The 25025-nt window shown below is 35.9% G+C and overlaps 1 protein-coding gene across 1 annotated transcript in view; it reads left to right on the top strand.

Annotated features, from left to right (window-relative positions):
- LOC140159110 (cGMP-dependent protein kinase 1-like) overlaps positions 1-25025 on the top strand; it is a 195901-nt gene that overhangs the window by 128016 nt on the left and 42860 nt on the right. Inside the window, exons 4-6 of the mRNA XM_072182462.1 lie at positions 4541-4646; positions 20391-20454; positions 21167-21244. Of these exons, the coding sequence (XP_072038563.1) occupies positions 4541-4646; positions 20391-20454; positions 21167-21244 (248 nt within the window). The remainder of the gene's footprint in view (positions 1-4540; positions 4647-20390; positions 20455-21166; positions 21245-25025) is intronic.

Genomic DNA, 25025 nt, shown 5'->3' with positions numbered 1-25025 from the left:
ATAAGGTTCGCTATCTCTAATCTCAAATAACGTTCGCTATAGCGGTCCTTATTTAAAATTAGAGATAGCGGGACTTATTTGAAATTAGAGATAGCGGACCTTATTTAAAATTAGAGATAGTGGACCTTATTCAAGATTAGTGATAACTTGAACCTTAGGTATAGCGTAACCTTAATCGAAATTAGTGATAACGAACCTTAGAGATAGCGAACCTTAATTAATTAGGGATAGCTAACCTGAAACAAAATTAGTGATAGCTAACCTTAGGTATAGCGGCCTTTATTGGAATTAGTGATAACGAACCTTAGAGATAGCTGAACCTTCAATAAATTAGTGATAGCGGACCTTATTCAAAATTAGTGATAGCGAACCTTATTTTAAATTAGTGATAGCGAACCTTATTTATAATTAGTGATATCGAACCTTAGAACTAGCGAACCTTATTCTAAATTAGTGATATCGAACCTTAGAAGTAGCGGACCTTTTTTAGGTATAGCAAACCCTTTTCTCTATTAGAGATAGCGGGATTCTGATCTCCATAGACTTTACACATTAGTGATAGCGAACCTTAGAGATAGCGAACCTTAGAGATAGCGGACCTTAGAGATAGCGGGATGTCACCCTTATGGAGTGCTATGCCATTTGGACTCACAAATGTGCCAGCCACCGTCCAGTGACTTATGAAGGGCTGTGCCATTTGGACTCACAAATGCACCAGCCACCTTCCAGTGACTTATGAAGTGCTTCACAATTGCGCCAGCCACCTTCCAGTGACTTATGAAGCGCTTCACAAATGCACCAGCCACCTTCCAGTGACTTATGAACCGCTGTGCCATTTGGACTCACAAATGCACCAGCCACCTTCCAGTGTCTTATGGAGCGCTATACCATTTGGACTCGCAAATGCACCAGCCACCTTCCAGCAACTTAAGGAGCTCAATTTCAGTCCTTTTTTCCTGATATTTCGATACTTTTTTTCATTATCAGTATCTTGAATATATTGATTTTCTTCAGAAAGTGATATCGGCGATATTTATATAATTGGATAGTCAATTTGTTTATTATTATCGATATATCAACGGTCCTCAGAAGAAATGCATTGTGGGAGGTGTAAGATATCTTCTCTGTCTGTAAATCTGTCTGCTCAAAATGGAGCAAAATGTGGTATCTACAAGTGTAATACAAAAGTATACTTTGTTTTGTTAATAATTGGCGAAAATTGAGACATATATATAACATTGTGGATCGATATAGAATGGCATGCATGCAGTTGAGTGGAACAGTGGTGTGTTGCGTAATGTGTGACTTGCTCCCACTTCTGTGAATTTACAAGAGTGTATGTTGGGACTTTATTTGATGCTTGTCGTAACAACAACCAAATAATTTTCGCCAATTATAAACAAAACAAACTATAGATATTTGTGATTTGCTGTAAAAATTATAATTTTTGTGCGATTATTTTTTTGTTCTTGGCCCATTTTAAACTGGGGCACTAAGCTTCCATGACATTGACCTATAGATACACAATAGGAATATATATGCGTGTTGTTATTTTCACGGTTTCTGCTTGGAATAAGAAAAGCATGAAAATAAATGGAGTGCAAAATTGTCACTTTTACAGTTAGTAAATATGTAGTATCTGCTAGTAAATTGCATAGGAGTTACAGCTTTTTGACGTAGGAGGGCAGCATGAATGGTGATGGATTCCACAAGTCATTGACATTGATATGAGTATAAAAAATACAAAGAAAGAGAATGAGGCATAATACTGGCGCATCAATCGATAAGGTGTAAGATTTGCTAAGTGCTGCCAAAATGGGTTATTCCAGTTGAAATCCATACACCCCCTAATCATGTTAATGGATGACATGACCTTAATCTTCCAATTCCACACAGGGGGTGTAAATTTCAAATGGGGTTACCTGAATGGGTGATTCCATTTGAAATTTACACTCCCTGTATTGGAGATAGGTCATGTCTTCCATATAGTATATTTCAACTGAAATAGTCCAGTGTGCACACCAAAAGAATCAACAGCTTTTTTAGCATTGTTGAAAAAAAATCTGACTTTTTATGTATTTGACATAAAAAATGTATCCACAATTTTGTCCCAAGTGAGCTAGATTCATAACTGATTGATGCTTGAAAGCTTTGATCCCATTGCTACTTAAGCAAAGATGTTGAGGAGTGTTAGAATCGTGTATTGTATCGTTACAATTTCCGCATAAATGTCAAGGTGGTTACAACCAGTCCTTCCCCTTACTATCAATCTAGGGCTTAATGCAAAAAGGTCTTATCTGCAATAGCTGCCAGGTGTCATATTTTTTAGATGTGTACAATATAGAATGCCCAAAATGTTGAATATCTAATAGGGCAGCTATTGCAGGTAGCATCTTGTTGCACAAATCTCTCGAAATGAATGTCGTCGGCTGTATTCCATAGTGGCGTATAGTGATTTTTGGTCATTTTTTTGAAAATTGGCACATATGTTTTTAATGATGTTCTCTTTCATTTTTCTAAGTCTCATCAGTCATAATTAGCTAATTAATTAGTAATTAATTAATTAAATGTATGATAGTTACAAAGTGACATTTTTGTATTCCATAGTGGCGATCGACCATACGCCACTTTTTATACACATTTTATAATTATGAAATATCGGCAAAAATGAAAAACATCGTATGTCATAGTAACGTCAGCGTGTCGGACCTATACGCCACTATGGAATCTGAACGACTTAAAAGTAACGCCATAGGGATTATACGGCGACCGAGGTGGCGTACGGTTACCGTAAGGTTAGGGTATTGCGTTTTGTTCGTTTTACATAGTGACGTATAGTTTTATTGTCAGTTTACCAGCAATAGTATGTATTTATTTCTTTTGAAAAATATATAACAATAAAATCTATTTAGTTTACTACAGAAATTTCACATCATTTACAAAATATAATGAATGTCTGATTACACAACTCGATTTTAAATTGGCATTTCTTCAAACCCGATTTTCTCGAAAAGTTGTTTATTCGCGGCGCCCCACTATACGCCACTATGGAATACGGACGACGATGTAGGCTCTTATAATGTAATGCAAGTAACGTATGCTTCAGAGCCACTGAAATGCATCATGGTACTTTGTGGCAAGGGGAAAGGAAAGAAGAAAGAAAAAGAAGAGAAAACTTTTTTATTGGGGGCAATTTTGAGCAGTAGACCCTTCAGGTGCCAGGCACGTGCACAGAGGTACTTTGCCATGGGGGTCTACCTATAGCCGGCTAATCTTTCTGTGACTTCACTGTACGCATGATGACGCAACTACGTGGGATACCTGCGCTTGCGTATGCTTTGTGAATTGAGCTTTTTTGAGGTTTGGTTTGATTAGGATTAATCTCATGAACTTGTTTTGCCAGTATAATGTTAACATCGGTTTTAAGTGGATGCCAAAACTGCATGCTAAGGATTAGAATTGAAATGCCTGTTCATCATGTCAATCCACCCTCTCTCAATAAGTTTTCCTTTGTTTGTTAAATCTGAGACAAATATAACTCGTCTCAGGTTAAATATACCAATGATCAATATGCAGAAATAGCTCACCTATAAATGTTCTTTGCACTAAATTTGTCTAAGTAAATCCAATGAACTACTTTTGACGATATTATTATTCCAATTTATTCTAGTAAGAGGTGGAAATGTATAAAGAAGAAAGCAAAAAGGGACTGTCCCTGTTTTTTAAGATGAACAGAGATGGTCTATCTTTCTAAAAATCTGGTGGATTATTTTGATATTAGGTGTAGATTCCACAAAGCTTTTAACACTTCCACGGCGCATACGTAAATGCGTCAACAGAAAAATCGTGGTGCTGGGGGTCTAGAATAAGAGTAGAAGGATCCAGGGCCTAGATTTCGACGAGAATCACAGAATCGATTCTCGTAATGATTCTCGTAAGATTTGGTTGCGAGAATCAACTTCTCTCATTGTATCATACAGTAAGTGCAGTGACTATGATGGATTTTGATTCTCGCAAACCAAGACGAAATCTAGGCCCTGGGATCCTTGACTCAGCACTCAGTTTGGGTGCTAGGTTGGGCTACCTGTCAAGGGAATTAACTTCTCAATGAACTACCCTGATCAAAGATATTCAATACATCTGATCTTATCTATCAGGGAAACAAGATACTGGTAGGTGTCACCGGTGTGTCCAGGATCTTTTCCTATGGGGGGGGGTGCTCAGAGGGCCTTTCAGAGTTATGCGGGGGGCTTAATGGCTAAAATCGTCAAAAACAGCTGATTTTACATGATTTTTAACAAGGTGCGGGGGGCTTCAGCACCCAAAGCCCCCAGACACGCCACTGGGTGTGGAAAAGCTCTTTTAATTTATGCTATTCTGCTAAACAAAATAACGGAATTGATATACAGGAAAAAATATTTGCAAGGACAAAAAAATTGTCACTCGCAACATTTGTAAAATTTCCTTGCATGTGAACATTTCATGTGTTACAGTATTTTGTAAATTTGATGATTTTTGTTTTGTGTTGTTTTATTTTCAGCCTTGACAAATACCAAGCTATGGGCCATAGACAGACAATGTTTCCAAGCCATCATGATGAAGACAAGCCTAGTACGGCAAGCAGAATATGTCGACTTGTTACAAAAGTTAGTATTCAGATACATTGCCACATTGTATAATATTCCAATACATTGCCATATTGTATTATATCATTGTGGTTTCCTTATACTGATGAACATCACATAACTATAAGCCGTCCTGTATTTAGCTATTACAGTTAAAATCCATACACCCAGCCCTCGAATTAACCCATGGCACCCATGGCATTTTGCCGTGGGTGCCCATCCCCACTGCCGTAATGCCCTCAGAATATGTCCTTTACCCAAGGCAGTCACTTGCCGTGCCCTCTAATGAAGTTGCCGTCGGTGCCCCAGCCCTGCCCCTTCATTTATAAAATAAAGTTTAACACAGTGCAACAAGTTAAACTCAATTTACCCTTGCTAAGAAATGGGCCAATCCATGTTATTGTTTACCGGGTCAGATGTCAATCATTGTCATGCAGATAAATTTGTATTGTTTGGCTCGACCCGGGAACCAATGGGATTTACGCCGCCATGGGTTTCGGGCGTGATTAGGTAGTGATTTATTCACTGTTGGTTTTGTATTGGACACGACAACAACAAAAATCTTTGGCTACCGATTCTTAGAAATCAACAGCAACTTCATAAGCCATAAACAACTGACTGATTGATGATAAAAAATCAAGCTTTGGGAAGCTTAAAAGGTGCACGTTTACTACATCAATAACAAGGACACGCTGATTTTTCTACCTTGTTTCTGCTTACTGCACAACAATATAATCATGATTCAGGTTCGAATTTAATGCTGCGCTATGTATAATTGGTGGCGAAGTTCGGGCGCTGGCATGCAGTGCTAAAACTTGGATGTAAAAAATATTTATACATGTAGTAATATCAACATTTTGTGCACGTTTGTGAGCTAGCGAAGTCAGTATTCTATACAATCGTCGTGGAAAATTACGGTAGACGAATCCTACTGAACAGCACAACATGCACGCAAAGCAGTCATCTTCAAGACTTCATGAAATTTGTGGTTGAGTAATTTCTGATTAGACGGAGAAATATCCGGTGAGAATAAATTTATTTAATTTATGTATAATGCGGAGTCGAAATTGTATTTAAATGCATCTAAATAATATTTAATGGTGTTTTCTTGCACGAAAAGTGCTCCAAAACTTTGCAATTCCTGTGGCTTTACGCATTTAATATTAATGTTTGTTTACCAAGTGTGGTTCTATGAATAATTCATGAGGTGTAATTGTTATGGCCAAAACGGGGCAGGGTTTTACAATGCACATGTAGCCATTATCCAAATAAGGCAAGGCGTAATAAAAGGCGCGCTCATTATGACGTCAGGGTCCTTGAGAATTTGACATGGGCGAATCAATCGATATCCCGATTGGCAAACAATGACTTCCCATTGCAAATCAATGGCGATTTTTCCGGTGTCATCGTATACATTTGAGCCATAGTTTTTACCCGCTAATTTGGACAAATATTACCAAAGTTACAGCAATTGTCGAATCAGTGTGGCAGCTCGAATTCGGGATGACAAAATTTAAGCAAATTAAACTATCGCTTTTGATTGCGCCGGTTCATTTAAGTAGGTTTTTTTAGCATCGGGTATGTTTTTAGGGTAAAGTTGACAGTCGTATTTTAATTTGGTGCCGAATTCAGTTCAAGCAGTGCCAAGAAATATTGTCAGTTTTCTTGAAATTAATGTGGTTATCATTCAAGGGATCCCTTTTATAGTTAAAACTCAAAAAATGTTGGGATCATTTGGCTTACGAATTTACGTATTAAAAGCTGGAAAGTCATAAGTAGAGAATTTACAGATGGTCAATTTTATGTTCCTACTTGTAAATAACAAAATGAATAAAAATAGAATAACAAAAGGGAAGATGTAAGACGATGATAATGTCGGTCAACGATTACGTGATTGTGTTGGGAAATCCCTAATAATGATAATAGTTTTAAGTAGCAAAAGATACGATGTGCAGATGATAATATTTAACGCCACGTGTAGCAAAATAGTTCACAAAGGCAATTTATTTTAGCCATAAAAATCTGGAAAAATCCGTGTGCAATTTCCCGTCTCCCTCGTTCGTCAAAATGGGGTAAAGATAGCCCGTCACCCCCTTGGCGAATTTAGCGTATTGGGCGTTTGTGGTAAAATTTTAGACAATTTCTAGGTGTGATTTCACCTTTTTATGTTAATGCAAGCATATTTTGGGTGATAGTTGTTAGTATAACATTAGCAGGCCAGGTTTTTGTGGCTTATTGAAAGGAAGGGTATCATGAGTATATTTACCCTTGGATATTTACCTTCATAATGGACGATTATGTCTAAGCTTACTCTGCATAAAACGTATATAATTTACATGACAGAGTCGGTAATGCATTAGTTTTGTTTGTTTGGTTGAATTTGGTTTGATTGTGGCATAATGCCTTATTTATAAGGTAACCTAGTTTCATTCATAAAGTGGTCATATAGTGTAGGTCTAATTTTAGTCACGGGTTGTAGACAAAATGTATCGATAAACAAGGATAGCCCGATATGTCCCTAGAGCGAGAATGGTTATTGAATACTTGGATTTTGGATTTGGATTGGAAATTTGATTGGACGGAATTGTAATGTTCTTTTCTTTGGATTTGGAGTGAAGTTGGATTTAAAAATTGGATGTGAATTGAAAATTGAAAAAAAAAAAATAAAAATTATAAATAAAAAATAAAAAATAAAAAAAAATAAATAAAAAAAAAAAAAAAAAAAATAAAAAATAAAAAAAAAAAATAAAAAATAAATAAAAAAAAATATGCAAGGCTCTTTTCTTAGGATTGAATTTGGATTTAAAATTGGTTTTTGGATTTGGATTGGAAATTTGATTGGACTGGAATTGTAATGTTCTTTTCTTTGGATTGGATTGAATTTGGATTTAAAATTGGATGTGGATTGAAAATTGGAAAAAAAAAATAAATAAATAATTGCAAGGCTCTTTTCTTTGGATTGAATTTGGATTTGGATTGAAAATTGGATGTGGATTGAAAATGGAGAAAAAAAAAAAAAAAATAATAATTGCAATGCTCTTTTCTTTGGATTGGATTTGGATTGAAAATGGGATTTGGATTGAAAATGAAAAAAAATAATAATAATGAAAGACCAGGGTTTATCATGTGTGTTTACGGTCTGTGTGAGGGATTTTGATCATAGTTGCATACCTTTTTTAAGTATTGGGAGAAATTGATATGAACGCATCCCTTGTTAGGCTTTGATCACAGGCTCAACGGGAATGTGGACGAGCTCTTCGAGTCTTTATAGAACTTGATGGTATTAGTAATTTGAAGTTCAACGGAAGAATTTAGATCATAAAACTTGGTGAAGAAGGATCTTGGATACAAATGTAGTTTAATATTCTTGTGGTAATTCTCAGGTCATCAAATATTTGGATGGTGATTTAAGGAGGAGTAGTTATGAGTGCCGCATATCCATTGGCAATCTCCCTGTTCGCCACAAGGGGGTCACTTACTCGTAAAGTACAATAAACTGGATGGTCATGAAACCAATATAAAGATATCTGATTAGGAAAAATCGTTAGCAGGGTCAAAGAGCTAATTAATGTAGCGAAGGATTTCATGAAAAACGGGGATAAAAAATTCCTGAGGTCAAGTAAGTAAAAGCCGGATTGTGTAAAAATTGGGAAAATGTGTTCCCTCATCCCTTGCATTTGTGATACAATGACAAGTATATATTGTGTCAAAGCATTTTTATTGTGGATTAAGGGTAATTAAGGCAAAGATTGCTTCAGTTTCTGGAATTAGTAATTAGTAAATTTCATAATTTGAAAGGGTTAAATTTGTATGAGAATAGATCGCACAAATAATTTGTCATGCTTATCCACATAACACGATGGTTCATAAAAATGGTCAGGGAAAGAAATTAATACAAATTAAATATTCATCTGTCTCCTGATTTCTTGTGTTGGATCACAAACAAAATCTCAAGTTACACAGGGTAATTAGTATAGATGTGCTGGCAGGTTGTTTCCCATTTCTTTTTTCTTTCTTTTATTTATATTTCAGGCGATACCAATGACACTTTGATGCTGGTGGTAAGAAACAAGCCTGACCTGTATGTACTTGTACACCTGGACACCCTTATAATTGCTAGTGACTACTAGACTTTGTGTGAGGCGACAGTAGACTTTGACATTCACAGCGAAGCATATTGAACATTTTGTGTCATCTGCGAAACTGAACTTACGCACGAGCAATACAAGGGAGAACATGCATCTTTTACACATATTGTACTGTCAGAAGTCTATTGAACCAAATAAGTTCTGAAGTTCGAGTCCAGCTAACGAAAAAAGTTAATACTTTAGGGCTTCTCTGGTGTATATAATAGCATCGTTTGATCAACCACAGTTGAACTTTGCATGGGAAATATTAATTTGAGCATTCCTTCGATGTCGAGTAGTGGAAATTTGGAAGATAGGTTGTGCATGATTTAGCCATGACCGGCGCTTTGGTAAGGCAACTCAGGAACAAAGGGTCGCATGAACATCGAGAGTGCTGAAATAGAATAAAATAAAGCAAGACATCAGGCAGAATGCTGTTAGCCACATTGGTCCAATATTTTGACGCAAAATGGAACTAAACAACCCAATCACTGGGTTCCGTGATGTGCGGTTAAAGCGTAAGTGTACTGGCCAGTGCAATGGGTGCCCTACTCGGATCACAAGGTCTATTTTCACTACACAACAGAATAACCCGAATTCTGCCCGAGATAGACGAAAAGATTTTTCAATTGGTAACTAAAAGTATGAAAGAAAGTTAACCATTGCGATGTTGATCATCAAAAGCTCAAATCAACATCTTCATTACCGATTCTTAGAAATCAACAGATTTTCAATTGGTAACTAAAAGTATGAAAGAAAGTTAACCATTGCGATGTTGATCATCAGAAAGCTCAAATCAACATCTTCATATATTTGAAGAAAGAGTCGTAAATTCATCCAACTTCGCATTGGTAGTGGACAACATATACAAAAATTTTATACAATTTTGCAGAGTTGGACGAAAACTTTAGGGGGACAACATGGGAATTTTCCATTGGACAAATGAATCTCATGGGACTTGGAATATCACTAATATCTGGATTTCTAAAAATTGAATTGCATTGTAAGTAAAATTGTACAAGAAACAATTTATACAGTGGTGAGCCCTCTGATATTATATTGATGTGCTTTATGCTACGTAATAGTATGACTATACGAGGGTAGAAGTGGTAGTACATCACGTCAGGTGCGGTTTATATCTCAACAACACATATATTCTGTTGCACATTTGAAATTAATAACATTTAGTCAATCGTGCTGGTATTTGTTTGATTAAGTCTGTGTTAAAGGGAAGTAGGAATCAACTCCAGGTTGGCATGGGGTAGCTAGACTCTGGGGCCAAGTACTATGCCCTCATTTTTTCTAGTTTTTTTGTGAGGTTGCGCAGCCGGCTAGTTATCGCATTGATTTCTTTCAATATCCTATTGTGACTATACAATGTATCTCGCAGCATATAGAGCCAGCATAATTAGTAGTGTTATTGTGGAGAATTATATGGATTACAGTCAATATCCAGCAAAGAAATTATAGTGCTGTTTTATGCTAATCAGCAATTAGTGGCACAGAGCCAAACTGTGATTTATATTTCAATGTGCCAACAATAAAATCCTTCATTGAGGTTCCATTTAGTTATCAGTAGCATTATCAACATAGGCAGATATATCATCATGTAGTTTCTGGTTTTCAAACAGACGCCTCAAATGCGCTAGTCAACTTTTAAATATGTGCCTCATTCCATTGTGTATCATCCAGGAGCGTTAGAGGAGGTTTAGGTAATGATATCCGTGCAGCAAAGTGAACAAACAAGTTTAAGGGGGAGGGGGAATTAACCAAGTTCCTTATAAAATAAGTCCCTTGTGTGGGGTTTTGAATTATCTTTTCTGTATTTATTTATTATGATATATGTATATGTCATAGAATGCTAACATTAAGACTTGATCCTTTGTAACTTCAGGTAGACCACCTGTTGAAGAGTCTCAGGAATTCCACTTGGGAGCGTGGGATCTGTATGCACCAGTACCGTAATTTATTGTTGAGTTTCCAGCCATGATATTTGATGAATGTTCCACGGGTTCGGGGTCAAACGCTCAGAATTTAGCCTCGGGTGGCGGCCACCCGAGTGCAAGTTTGGATCACATTTGGTTTAGCCATGATATTTGATTTAATGATCCACGGGTTCGGGGTCAAACGCTCAGAATTTAGCCTAGGGTGGCGGCCACCAGAGTGCAAGTTTGGATCACATTTGATTTTGCTAAAACGAGATTTTCTGCGCCTTTGGTCGTTGTTTCGCTAGAGTCTTGGGTTGGGTAATTCGCTCGATTAGAGAATCTCCTATTATATATTTGGCTATAATACGGCTGAGAATTTGTTTGTTTGTTTGTTTGTTTGTTTATTTGTTGTAGGTACTGGTGCGGGTCTTAAACAAAAGTCAATAAATGGTTGTCGTGTCTGATTGCCAACGGGCATGCAAATGTTGCGTCCGAGCGTTTTTCAATTTCTCTGTCTTAGGGTAATAAAGTTTAACACAGTGCAACAAGTTAAACTCAATTTACCCTTGCTAAGAAATGGGCCAATCCATGTTATTGTTTAACGGGTCAGATGTCAATCATTGTCATGCAGATAAATTTCTATTGTTTGGCTCGACCCGGGAACCAATGGGATTTGCCGCCTTCAGCGGGTTTCGGGCGTGATTAGGTAGTGATTTATTCACTGTTGGTTTTGTATTGGACACGACAACAACAAAAATCTTCCCACCCACCGCGCCTGTGTGGACATGTGAGAAGGAAGTAAAATATAATTATGTGTGACAGTAATGAGATAATGACTTGTATAAATACAGATATATTTTATCTACTACATGGTAGTGTGTATAGCTAATTAAAGCATTTAACTGTCTGTAAGTTTAAAAGAAAAATCAAGAATTATGGTCCCTGTAGATAAGGAGGAGGAATAAAGAGTTGACGCCTTGATCATTAAAATTACATGTGACTTGCAATTAATTTCCCTTTCTCAGATCTTCAAAGATACAATGTACACTGTTTAATTAGATCATGTGTTCAATATGTTGCCACATAAAATTTATATAATTGTTCTGTATCAACCTTTTTTAGAATGATAGTTCAAGAGGGAAAGTAAGTCGTCAAAACTATATATATGTACAGGAATTGACAATCGTATTGTTACATACAGGCACAGGTGTCATCAAAAACAGTAAAGTAGTCTTTTATAAGGTCAAAGACTTCACACAGTAAGCAAAAGAAAATAATGCTGGGTTTTGAATTATCTTTTCTGTATTTATTTATTATGATATATGTATATGTCATAGAATGCTAACATTAAGACTTGATCCTTTGTAACTTCAGGTAGACCACCTGTTGAAGAGTCTCAGGAATTCCACTTGGGAGCGTGGGATCTGTATGCACCAGTACCGTAATTTATTGTTGAGTTTCCAGCCATGATATTTGATGAATGTTCCACGGGTTCGGGGTCAAACGCTCAGAATTTAGCCTCGGTGGCGGCCACCCGAGTGCAAGTTTGGATCACATTTGGTTTAGCCATGATATTTGATTTAATGATCCACGGGTTCGGGGTCAAACGCTCAGAATTTAGCCTAGGGTGGCGGCCACCAGAGTGCAAGTTTGGATCACATTTGATTTTGCTAAAACGAGATTTTCTGCGCCTTTGGTCGTTGTTTCGCTAGAGTCTTGGGTTGGGTAATTCGCTCGATTAGAGAATCTCCTATTATATATTTGGCTATAATACTGGCTGAGAATTTGTTTGTTTGTTTGTTTGTTTGTTTATTTGTTGTAGGTACTGGTGCGGGTCTTAAACAAAAGTCAATAAATGGTTGTCGTGTCTGATTGCCAACATGCATGCAAATTTTGCGTCCGGGTGTTTTTCAATTTCTCTGTCTTAGGGTAATCATCTATCTATGTTTGTGTGTGTTTTTCTTCACTTTTGAGAAATTGCATTGGTGCCCTTCTCAAATTTTCAACAGTTGCATGATGCCCTCTTGAAATATTACAAACTGCCGTGCTGCCTTGCCTTTTCGGTGAAAATCCAAGGCAATTTCCAACTTGCCCTGAAAAAGTTGCCGTGCCCCTTCAGATCCTTAATTCGAGGGCTGCATACACCCCCTATGGAAGACATGATCTTTTAAGATCTCTCATACAGATTAAAATCTCTCATACAGAGGGTATAGATTTAAAATCAAGTCACCCATTCAGGTCACCCCATTTGAAATTCTCCCTGTGTGGAAGATTAAGGTCATGTCTTTCATAGGGGGTGTATGGATTTCAACTGGAAGAGCCCAATGTAAAAAACAAATACATTTAGTTTCACTCTGAATAAGAACTTTCAGTTTTTCAAAAAAAGAAAGAAAGTCTGTCTCAGAAGAGTGTCTTTCTTTTTTTGCAGTTTGGTTATTATTTTTTGTACACATTTCGCCATGATTGTAAGAGTTAGAATTCTAAAAAAAGGAGCAGTTTTACTCCGAAACTGGGCTTTACATAAGTTTTTGAATTCTACAAAGTACATAAACATTGCGCCTTGATTGTAAAAAAAAAAAAACATTATCGCATATGGCATAGCTCATTTTCTAAAAAAAAGTATATAGCAGTTAGCTTTTTGTCTGAGACAGACTTTCTTTTTCTTTTTGGCCTTATTACTACTCCAAGAGAGCAAAATGGGAAGAGTACAAACATAGCAGAATTTGAATCAGGACTAAAAGAGTGAAATTCCTCTCATTGGGGTGAGTTATCGTAGGCACTCTATTTCAAATAAGAAAAATATGAATTTCACACATTGTAGTAACCATGGTAACTCTTACAGATATATCATTTTCTTAACTCTCTTGTGGATCACTCTTTTTATCATTTTTTCACTTTTTGAAATAATAAACTTGACGACACACAATAATATCAGTTATTATTCAATGACACTGGATTCCTTATCCGGGGAGATAAGGAGGAGCGTACGCTTCCATTTCATACAAATACTGCTATTGAAAGCAATAAAATAAGTTTGGGGAAAAAAGATAACATTTCTCTCAATTCTCTTTTTTTAGTCCCTTGATAATGATATATCATCCATGCTTCGGATGGGTAGCAAAAAAAATCAATGTTGATAAAATCAGGGTTTGTAAAATATCAGTGTGGAATGAAATGGAATTTAATCTGCCTAATGCATTAGCGTTGTTGCAGTGATGCATTAGCGTTGTTGCAATGAGGCGTTGAAATATACACGGAAATCATAAGTCAATTTGTAGATTACATCACATGGAGGAATTAGTTAGTGTGAAGATTGAGGTTTGTGTTTGTGATGTAAATGATGGAGAGTTTAATGAACCTGTTAACGAGTTGTTATTATTATAGGTTAATTAATGACTTAGTATGATGCAATTATTGAGTGTATATATGTGTGATGAAAGAAGATCAATGATCGTAAGTGTTAACTTTAACTCTGCACAAGGGCTTTGACTGCAGACGACAAGTTTCAAATTTTAGTGTGTTTTTTCAGTCTTAGTCTTTCACGGGGTATTTTAAGTACACCATTGGGTATTAACATCATGTAAAAAGTATGAATTTGATTTTAAAAAAATTGAGGGGGTCGCTGTAAGCAAATCGCACATTATCGCTTTAAACTGTTGTTTGATCTTTACAAAATTGAAAAGGTTAAGGAGATAGATATTGCTGTATGATTTGTATAAAGAAGGTATGAGCAACTAATATGAGACCCATTTCCACAGCACTGCCTAATCAAGTTTTAATTATAATATCATTATGAATTTGGCAGACAGCCAAATCCATATTCGGCTTTTGGTAAATTACTCATGAATTATTTTTGAATTAGCAAAGGAATTAACACTTTAGCTCAAGAGGGCAGCATATGAAATTGTTTTTAACAGTGATAATCGAGACCGTTAGCTAACCATGTATGCCGCCTCTTTTGCTTACTCATCATACTGAACACTGTTCGAAAATTGATATGCGGTTATCTAGATCTAAAAGCACTTGAACCTGTCTCTAATTCAAATGATTCATGCGTAACATGAATATATCAAAATAGACGAATCCGGATTCAGCGATCTGCCAAATTCATAGCAATATTTGTAGAAGAGCCCTAACACTGTATATCAAATTTTACACAAACAAGTTTTAGCAAACAAATTGACTCATAAATACCTTTCATACTCAATTTACAAATATTTTAAACATTTCCCTGTAAAAGTTCAACATGATCAGAAAAACTACAAAATGTTTTTCAAAGCCTTAAATACAGGATGCATATGGCAAGATACTTCCATAGTCATCAAAGGACACCCATTTTCACTTGTTTTTTGTCACCGTATATTACTTGAGTGCCCCCCTTGGCTGCATCTTTGACATTACACACACTTTCAATTTAAATTGATGTGCTGTTTTCATAACATTGATTTTTGATATCTTTGAAAGTCCATGGTTAGACATTAAGTGAGTGTTTTCATTTAGTAAATGCTTTCAAATGTCAGTGGTAATGATATTTAATGGACTTAGTGTGGGTCTGTGTAAGATGTAGAAGGTCATAAGGAAGAAGAAATCAATTCAAACTGTATTTTTTTGCGCTGAAATGAATACAGATCAACAGGAATTGGTCTATTTCAGTTGAAATCCATACACCCCCTATAGAAGACATGACCTTAATCTTCCACACAGGGAGTGTGAATTTCAGATGGAGTCACCCATTTAGGTAACAGCAGTTCAAATTCACACCCCTGTGTGGGAGATTAAGGTCATGTCTTCCATAGGGGGTGTATGGATTTCAACTGGAATAGCCCATTGTTTTCAGAATGATATTACTGTCTCATGCTCTGAATATAAATTTTGAAATTACAGATAAATATAATTATTGGACCTTTTATGACGCCCCTCGAATATCTTAGATCATTTATACAGGTACTGTCCTAACACAGAGGCTGCGGTAACCTAACCTCAGGTATAAGGACATGAAAAAAAAAAAAAAAATTGTTTGCTTGCCCTCGAATGGATTTTAAAGATTGGGTCGGTCGGTCGGGAAAAGGGTTTTTTTTTTTCCGCTTCCCAGAAACAGACATGGCGAATACCGAATCGGCGAATGCAATTAATGGTTCAAGCATGTCCTTAGCAGCAACATCACGCCATGGTCCAGCATCTGTGCTCGCCACTTGCACCTTAAACAATTGTAGATCTTCTACATGTAGGCCTACGTTTAATGAAGTGTACAATTCTCCTACATGTAGTGTTTTCTGCTTTTCAAAACTATCATATTAATCAGCGTGTTCGGTCCCTTGCTTCACCTGTACAGCTAGCGCTACTCGTGTTGTGTCCGCCATGTTTAAAGTGAAATCATATTTATACCAAGCGATTTGTGCTCTTAATATAAGTAGCCTCAACAAACATGTTGAAAAAAATAGTGCAATGTTACTTCCTAGTCGATACGAACAAATATCGTGAATCTAAATATTTAAACAAGAAATTAATATCTGGTACAACTGTTTTCAAATTTGATCTACTTTTACCATATTTTAACATCTGCTATATTGTATCCATTCTTGCACGATATGCACGGTTATATTTTGCCTGTAAATAAACTCATCCCTAGATGCGCCGTCCGAAATGTGCAGGTGGATAGCAAATTGTATTAGAGCCTAGACGCTGAGGTGGTATACGAAATTGCGGAACCCGACAGTCAGGTACAGCCGGACACGTAAACATGCAGGATATGGTATTTTACAACGTTTCTTTTAAATCATCGGTTTTACAAAAAAAAAAAGTTCTTCGGTCGGGACTGCCGAGACGGTCGGTCGGACGAGGGCAAGCAAACAACTTTTTTTTTTGGCCTGAAGGGGTGAAGTGAATTTCAGGGGGGAGCAAAATGCACAAAAGTGGCGCAACAAGTGGATATTGTCCCACATGCCCCCCCCCCCTGTGGCATTGCAGGATTTCATACATGAAAAAGGGGGAAGAAAAAAGCCTGCTATGTATTATGTTTTCCAAAGCCAAAACTATTATACTTAAAATGTGCAGTGTTCTAACAACATCAGCTGTTCTTTTTGCCCATTTGGTAATTAATTGCTCATTGATGAAAATTAATTAAAAATATATAATCGATAATTAAATTCACTATATGAATAATTATAAAATCTTTTTATATAAATTTTATATCGTATATGCTGGCACATCCTCCTGTAATTACAAACACAGAAATGCCCATGTTGACACTTGAAAACAAACATCAAAAGTGTATAATTAATGCTCTGCATGCTAACCATATACTTCAACATCAGAAGTCCTAAGTTTTGAGATAATTTCTCAAAATATCAAGAGCTTTCTCAAGAACTGCTGAACAAATACTAGGCTTGTTTGTACTCATTTTAATGCATTTTTCATGCTGATTATAAATATGGTCATAAAAATGTACAATTCTGAAATTTTTGAAATTCTAAAGAAATTTTGATCCTGTTGTCTGCAGTTGATCATGTGAAGAGGGTTAGTGAATATAGCATGCAAAAGATTAAGGAAACTTGACTTTGCCAAATACCAAAATAATGAAATTTCAGGGTCATACGATGCGCCTGAGGAATTGATTGCATTCATCTCCAGTAGCATTTGTGTCAGCAACCATTAATAGGAATTGTCATCTCTGCTGAGAGGATACCCTAAGCATCACTATAGGTAGTTCATCCAAGTGCAGGAAAATTACTTTATTTTGCGGTCATATAAATTCATGTATTGTCTTACAAAGTTCAACTTTATGAAATTTAAGCATAACAAATCTGTTATTGTCTTCTGACTTTGTGAAGCATTTTACTATGAACATATTAATGATTGTTTTAGATTAAATTTGCAAAAGTAAGCTTTGTTCTATTTTGTGAATAAAACTTGGCTCAAATATTAAAGTGTGTTAGGTAATTGAAGACAAAAATAGCCAGCTCTTTGCTAAAAGTACTCTCAGTATAAAGTGATGCCACAAATATCAGAAGTTGATGACAAAATAGCTCTGACCCATATCGGACATTTCAAACAAAGCGTGAGATGATTCCTTGTAGGTATTTTTTGCGCCTTGAGAGTTTGTGTTATTACAGTGATGGAACGTAATGCATAATGGAAGTACATGTTTATTAATATACTGCGCCCAAAAAGTATCAGAAGCCATTTCTTAAAGACACTTTACAAAATAAAGTAATCGATAGAAAGAGAATTTTGTTCTGCATATTTTGATACCTCAATCGGTACAATGCAACTTTATTTTCCTAACTGATAGCGATTGAATAATAAAAAAAAGAGCTTTTCATAAGTGACGAATATTTGCATTGACTTATCCCTCGTAGCACGCAGATATTGATCACAATGGAGTGAGCGTTGGTCATTAGGTTTTATTGAACCTGTAACAAAAGGTAGCAGAAATCACCTTGAAGTAATGTAGGAAATATTTAAATTTGTCAGTTTTGAAACTCGACCATTATAGCTTAGTGTAATGAAATATAGTGCCGAATAAGGTATCAAAGTAAGCAGAAGAAAATGCTCCATCTATCGACTCTTTATTTTTCAATTTAGATATAGTGTATTTAAGATATTGCTTTTGTTTTAAGTGTTCAGATACTTTTTGGGTGCAGTATGTATGTTTGTGTCCAGGGAAGGTAAGCTGGGAAAAACAAAAGAGCTAATATGTTGGTTGGATAATTCACTATTAACCCTATGAGAACTACCTGCCGATTGGCCAAAATGAATATTGTGTCCAATTTTGAACCAATCAAGGAGGGTATTAAGATTGATCATCTGCAAATGCAAGTTTGACCATAAATAGTTTAAAGCCTAGTCATAATTGGCAATTGATATGAGCATTTCAAATTATCAACCAATCAGAAATGCTGTTAGATGACCAATAGTGTCCAGGGAGTTAAAGGGATTGATTTTGCCTTACTACATCCCAGTCAAGTGATCAACAAATGTTGATTTAGGGATTCGATCATGTTTCGCCATTGTTCATCACCATTTAACATTGATGTGTCCGTGTCGTCTGCGTGGTTAACTTACTTAAACTATGCAGACACGCCGGAAGCGAGTTGTTAAACGGTGACAACGGTGAAACATGAGTGAAGCCCTTTCAACAACAAAAACAAGCTAAAGATCATCTAATTCACATGGTTATTTCATGAGAAATGTCAATTAGTCATTGCCACTCATTATTATGTCAAGAAGATCACTGATTTCTCTGTTGATATCAGCAATAAAACTAAAGTATAAAACGGTAATGTTTAGCCGCTACCTCCATAATACTGAATTCAAAAATTTATTGTATATGCACACAAGTTTCAGGCATGACAAGTTTTACGCAATCACACATATGCTACTGGAAAATTGTAGATTCATCACCAATTAACAACATTTGGCTCCTGTACAAAGGTATAGGAAGAATTGTTGAATTGCACACCAACTGGAGGCACCAGAAATATTTTTCGGGGAAGGGGGTAAATTGAATTCCCATGGGCAGGCAAAAGTTTTGCGCAAAATTTGTAAATATTTGTAATTTAGGGTTTTACTGAGGGAACTGGAGGGGACAATAGGTCTGACTGGGGCATTTCCCCCCATGCCCCCATTGCACAGCTAGCCACTGATTGAAGGGCAGGGAGATGCATTTATATTTGCTTGTATTTTCTAACTTATTTAGTGATAATTTTGTTATAAAAATAGCACAAATCATGGAATTTTTTTCTCGTGTATGAAATAGGTTAATAAATGCATATCACTTGTTGCTAGAGAAATTGTACAAAATAATGCACTTGTACTGAGATGTTGATGCATCCAATGCACTCCCCCTTCGGGGCTCATGCATTAGACGCATCAACAGCTCAGTATAGTACACTTGCATTATTTTGTACAATTTCACTCCTAGCAAGTGATACACATTTATTAACCTATAATGAATCTCATTCATTTCAATTTTGCATTAAAACATTGCTAATGTGCACATGCATTTTCCCCATGTTTGGAGCATTAGACGACGTAGCAATTTTCTCCTCAAATTTTGCTCAGTACACCACTGTATATAGCCCATATAAAAAGCATGTTATAAAGTAAGTGGTGTGATAAGTGAGACCTGGGATACGCTACTCTGTCATTACTTCCATCAAATTAAAAGAGAAAAAGACTCGTGTCCTATTAGACGTATGCCAATTTACCGAATAAAGAAATAAGGCACGCTGAAGTGGGTGTAATACTTAAAGTGATTTCAAATTGCATTCAGAGTTTTAAAAAAATGCAAGATCTGGTTGGTATTTTTTTTACCCCAAAAATACATTTTTTTATTTTAATTTTTGAAAAATTGCAATAATAAATTCAAACATGGGCCCAAAATGGCCAATAGGTATGAAAATTTTCTGTTTTTGAAGATAATTAAGAGAAAACAAATTTAGAATGCCTTAGTAATTAACAAATCATCAGGTAAAAATATAACATAAACTTTTGAAAAAGATTAATCCACACGTTCAATGTTAGAAATAAGACAAACTTTTCAGAGGTTATTTGAAACTTTACGGGGCCTTGTCAATGTTTGTGCATGTTTAACAGTTTGAAGATTTGAATGTTAAATTGGTCCACATTTTGTCGACACTTTAAGACTTCAGACTCGCATTTCTACTTGATAACTTATTGATACATCTTTGAATTATTTTACTCCTCAGGGTACCTGCATTTCAACAAGTACCGGAAGAAACAATCAATAAAATCGCTGATGTGGTGGAAGAGGTAAGCTTCCCTCCCAACTATCTTCTGTTGTCTAACCCTGTTAACCCTGCTAAAGATCTCAGTTGTCTAACCCTGTTAATATGGAAACTTGGGCCTCATAACTGCTAAATTGTTGGTCTAAAGTATATTTTAATATCCAAATATGTATACTTTTAAAAAAGTATACATATTTGGAATGGCAAAGTCTTGATGAATTCACCTGTGAGGTCAAATTTGGGCAGAAATGCTCAGTTTTGAGTTTGGTGAGCATCAAGAAGATAATTTCTATTTTCAAAATATTTGGACAAATTATTTGATCAAAATGTTAACAGATTGTAAGGTTTTGTGGAACTTGACATTTTTACTTAATTTTTTTTGTCCTCAGTGCTACTTTTGGACTGTAATTATCTTTAAAAATGTATCTGTAATAAAATAACAAAATTCAACAAAAAATTATTCACAGTCTGTCTGTATATGAATCTTACGATGGGTCAACATTAGAAAAAATCTGGAATTTTAGCAAAATTAAAAACAGCAAATTCTCACAAAATACAAAATCTGGGGCAGTCTGGCCTGCAAAATAAATTTTTTGTCACCTTATGCTGAAATAAAAAGTCCATATAAAAAAATTATACCTACAAGGACTGTCATGCAATATACTATTTATCCGGAAGTTTAAATGCTAGAATCAAATCTTAATTGTTTGTTAATTACAATTCTCATTTCTTTTCAGGCCTATTTTGATGAGGGTGAATATATCGTACGGCAGGGTGCAGTTGGAGATACCATGTATATCATCTTGAAAGGCAAAGTAAGTATGGCCCTTCATCTTGATTCATTCTTGTAATGGGAGATCATTATGTGATGCGATCTGATCTGGCTAGGCCAACAGGCAACAGCATCTTGGGCTATTCCAGATGAAATCCATGCACCCACACAGGGAGTGTGAATTTCAAATGGGCTTACCTGAATGGGTGACTCCATTTGAAATCAACACCCCCTGTGTGAGAACTTACGGTCATGTCTTCTACAGGTGGTGTAATGATTTCAACTGGAACAGCCCATTAAGTTGAGATACAGGCACAAATACATCAAAAAATTATCACTCAATTTTCAAAAGAGCCTCCTTCTGCCTGTTTGGCTCAGATTTTGTCACATGGTATGGTACCAGGGTTTCTTTGCGGTACTTAAAGGACACTATACTATGATCAGCTCATAATAGGCAAGAACTATTCGGATTTTGTTACTACATGTGTCGATAAAGTGCCAACTTCACAAAAGTGTGCATCAGTAATGCACAGAGCAGTTCGCATAGGTGCTGCGCCCAGCTGTGAGTACACCATGTTATATCAATCCACAATATAATGAGTCCCGCCTATTACGAGCTAATCAGAGTACTGCATGATGGTGACTAGTGATTTTTCCAGATTTTGAAATAAAATTGGTGATGTGATCTCTGATATTTTCTGAATGCATTAACTATCTGAGTGTTGTTTTAGTTTCTGTGTTACTTATTATGTGTTAACTTAACTTGAAATCTGTTGTCACAGGTTGCACAGCATATTTATGTAATTCCAGTTTTGGTCTTGAAAAATATAAACAATTATTGATGGTGTTGAAATGACCTTAATCTTCCACACAGGAGTATGAATTTCAAATGGATTTACCCGAAATGGGTGACTCTACACTCCCTAAAACAGTGAACAAACGTACTGAAATAAATATCTCAAGTTTTAGTCATTGCAAACATTGCATTTTGAAACTTACAAATATTTGTTGTATATACAACACAAACACATTTACCAAGAAGCAGATATCCTGAAATTATATATATATATGTGTACCACACAGCACCAGTGTGCTGAATCTTACCTAGGACCTACACTCAATAAATATGCTGTGTAACTTGTGGACTCTGTGTATCTGAGCATGCTATACTTGTGGTGGTTTTTATTCGCAGTGTGAAGTAACCAAAAAAGTCTCTTTTGATGATGATGAAGGCGTTGAAGCCATAAAGGAGGAGGAATTTACAGGCCGGGTAATCTTAAACTGCTTATATTTGCATGGGGATGCACGCTTCCTATAGTGTGTCTCATCTTCAGTTGAGAGTAACGCCATGTTGGATTTCGTAGTGGCAGATTCTAATCTCAAGCACTAACCTAATCCCGGGGCATATACACAAAGGGCGATATGTCCGTACGCTGCTGACGGAATCGCGTAAACACAACAATTCGATTCTGCCACTGCAAAATCCAACATGGCGTTACCCTCTACTAGAGACGAGACAGACTACTTACTCTCTTTATGTAAAAGAGTGACAAACTCACTCTCCAAAGGAATGAGAAGAGTGAAAATCACTCCAAAGCGAGTGAAAACTCTCATTTTAGAGTGATTTTCACTCCCTTTGAAGTGATTTTCATTCTTCTCACTCTTTAGGAGAGTGAGTTTTTCACTCTTTTTACAAGAGAGTATATAGCATATATGCATAGCTATATCTGATGTATATAGGCCTAATATTGGGACTTATTTATCTATTATAAACCATTTCAGGACCAGAATAATGATATTTGCTTTAATTTTTAAACCAAAGCTTGATTTTATGAATAACATTATACTAACCTGCAATTTTTGACTTTCAGGCTTTTGCGCACCTTCATAACTGCATCCTCAGCCTCATTAATATTTACTTTATTTTTGTGCTTATATGATTGTTTGTTTTAGTGCACCTGGGGTCCATTTCACTAAACTTTTGAAGCTTTGTAAGTCTCGAAATCGTTTGTAACTTACGACGAGTTGTAAGTTCCATTTCACTAAACTTACTTATAAACAGTACCCTTTGTAAGTAATAGGGATTTACTACAGGGACCCTTTGTAAAGTTTTGTCTCTTGGGTATTTGTAACTTTACGAATGGTTACTTGAGTTAGGAAGAGATAAAAGTTTAGTAAAATGGACCCCTGGAACCAGGGGCGTAGCCTACATTTATATTGGGGTTGTTTTTTCCGTTTGCTACACTCGCAAATTGGACCTGCCAGGAACAACTCTTGTCAAGGGGGTTAGTACAACCCCTCCCCCTCTTGGTAAAAGAAGAGTTAACTCAGAAAGGTGCCAGAGACAACTGCTTCAGACCTGTGTAGGAACCAAAGACCAATTTATGCTAACTCTGTTAATTTATTTATTTACTTAAACAAACATGAGCCAGTGTTTATGTACTATTAATGATTATCTCATAAAATTCAACATGTCTCATAGATCTTGCAAACTTATTCAAAAATTTTGAATTAAGAGTCTCATTGTCTCAGAACAAGCCATTTGAGATTTAATAGCAGCCATCTTGACATTCTTTCTGATGGCGTGCCTCATATTTTCTTTAAGCTTAAAGGGACAATTAAGTGATCCTAATATTCATCCAAATTCAGATTTTGACATTTTTGAAACAAACAAGTGCTAATAAATTATGCAAATGGCAGACATGATTATTAATTATGAAGATGAAATAAAAGTATGCAGGCCTAAATGTATTCTTACTTAAGTGAGGTTGTCAAATTTGGAAACCATAGTTAATGTTAATTGTTATAAACATAAGTATATCGCTCATTCTACAAAATCCGGTGCCAATAGCCCTTTTTCCATTCTTTGGTCCACAAATACTTTGTCGAGCATTTAGGGCATCAAATATGTTGTTTTTCTGGTAGAACTAAACGAGATCTACACGGACATATATAGTTGTCCATACTTTAAATGCTTTCTTCAGCCTGATTAACCCTTGCAAAGGCTCCAAAATCGCTAAAATTGCGTTTCCACTGCTCAAGTGTCAAATCTGATGCTCAATATTTTCTTTGAATAAATGCGATATCTTTACATATTTGGTTTTTTTTAATTAGATAAGGCGTCATCATATTGCATATCAACATTATTTTTTAGTGATTAAAACGTCTTTGTGTAATTCTAAAATAAATTGCACTTTCCACGAAAACGCTGTGAGCTACGTTACCATTTTTTAACACACGTTATTGGAAAGACGTAAAACAGAGGTATCAACGTAGTTAACGGTTTTTGAAAGGAAACACTCATAGGTTTTTAAAAATAACATTAAAAATCGTGATGCTGTAGCATTTTTGGCATAGAAATGTTGTAAACATTGAAATTTCGACCGACCATGTTAAGATTGGTGAGCTACGTTACCAGAATTCCATAGTATGCACTTGTATAACAAGTACTTCCTAATAATATGTGATAGGTACCAGTGATCGAACCCCATTTATATTAGAATTAACCGACATAACATTCTAACGTTCGCAAATCACATCAAAAACATTAAAAACCTGTGAACTACGTTACTGTGAGCTACGTTACGCACTCATTTTTGCATCTTCAAAACTTCTATGAAATGGTGAAATCGGTGTTACATTTCACTCAAGTGATCTTTCGTTTGCTTTTTATGACCTTGGATTAAGTAAAACCAGCCCATTTTGTAGCCGTAACGTAGCTCACATTACATTGAGTTTTAGTGTTAAAAACATCATGAAGTCCTGAAAGAAAAATATACAAGTGGTGTTGACAATCTTTTACATCTGAAAGTAGTGATACATTT

Source organism: Amphiura filiformis, chromosome 8 (assembly GCF_039555335.1).
Source record: "Amphiura filiformis chromosome 8, Afil_fr2py, whole genome shotgun sequence".
Classification (NCBI taxonomy): domain Eukaryota; kingdom Metazoa; phylum Echinodermata; class Ophiuroidea; order Amphilepidida; family Amphiuridae; genus Amphiura; species Amphiura filiformis.
The sequence above is the reverse complement of the archived record's forward strand: the minus strand, read 5'-3'. Positions and strand labels throughout refer to the sequence as shown.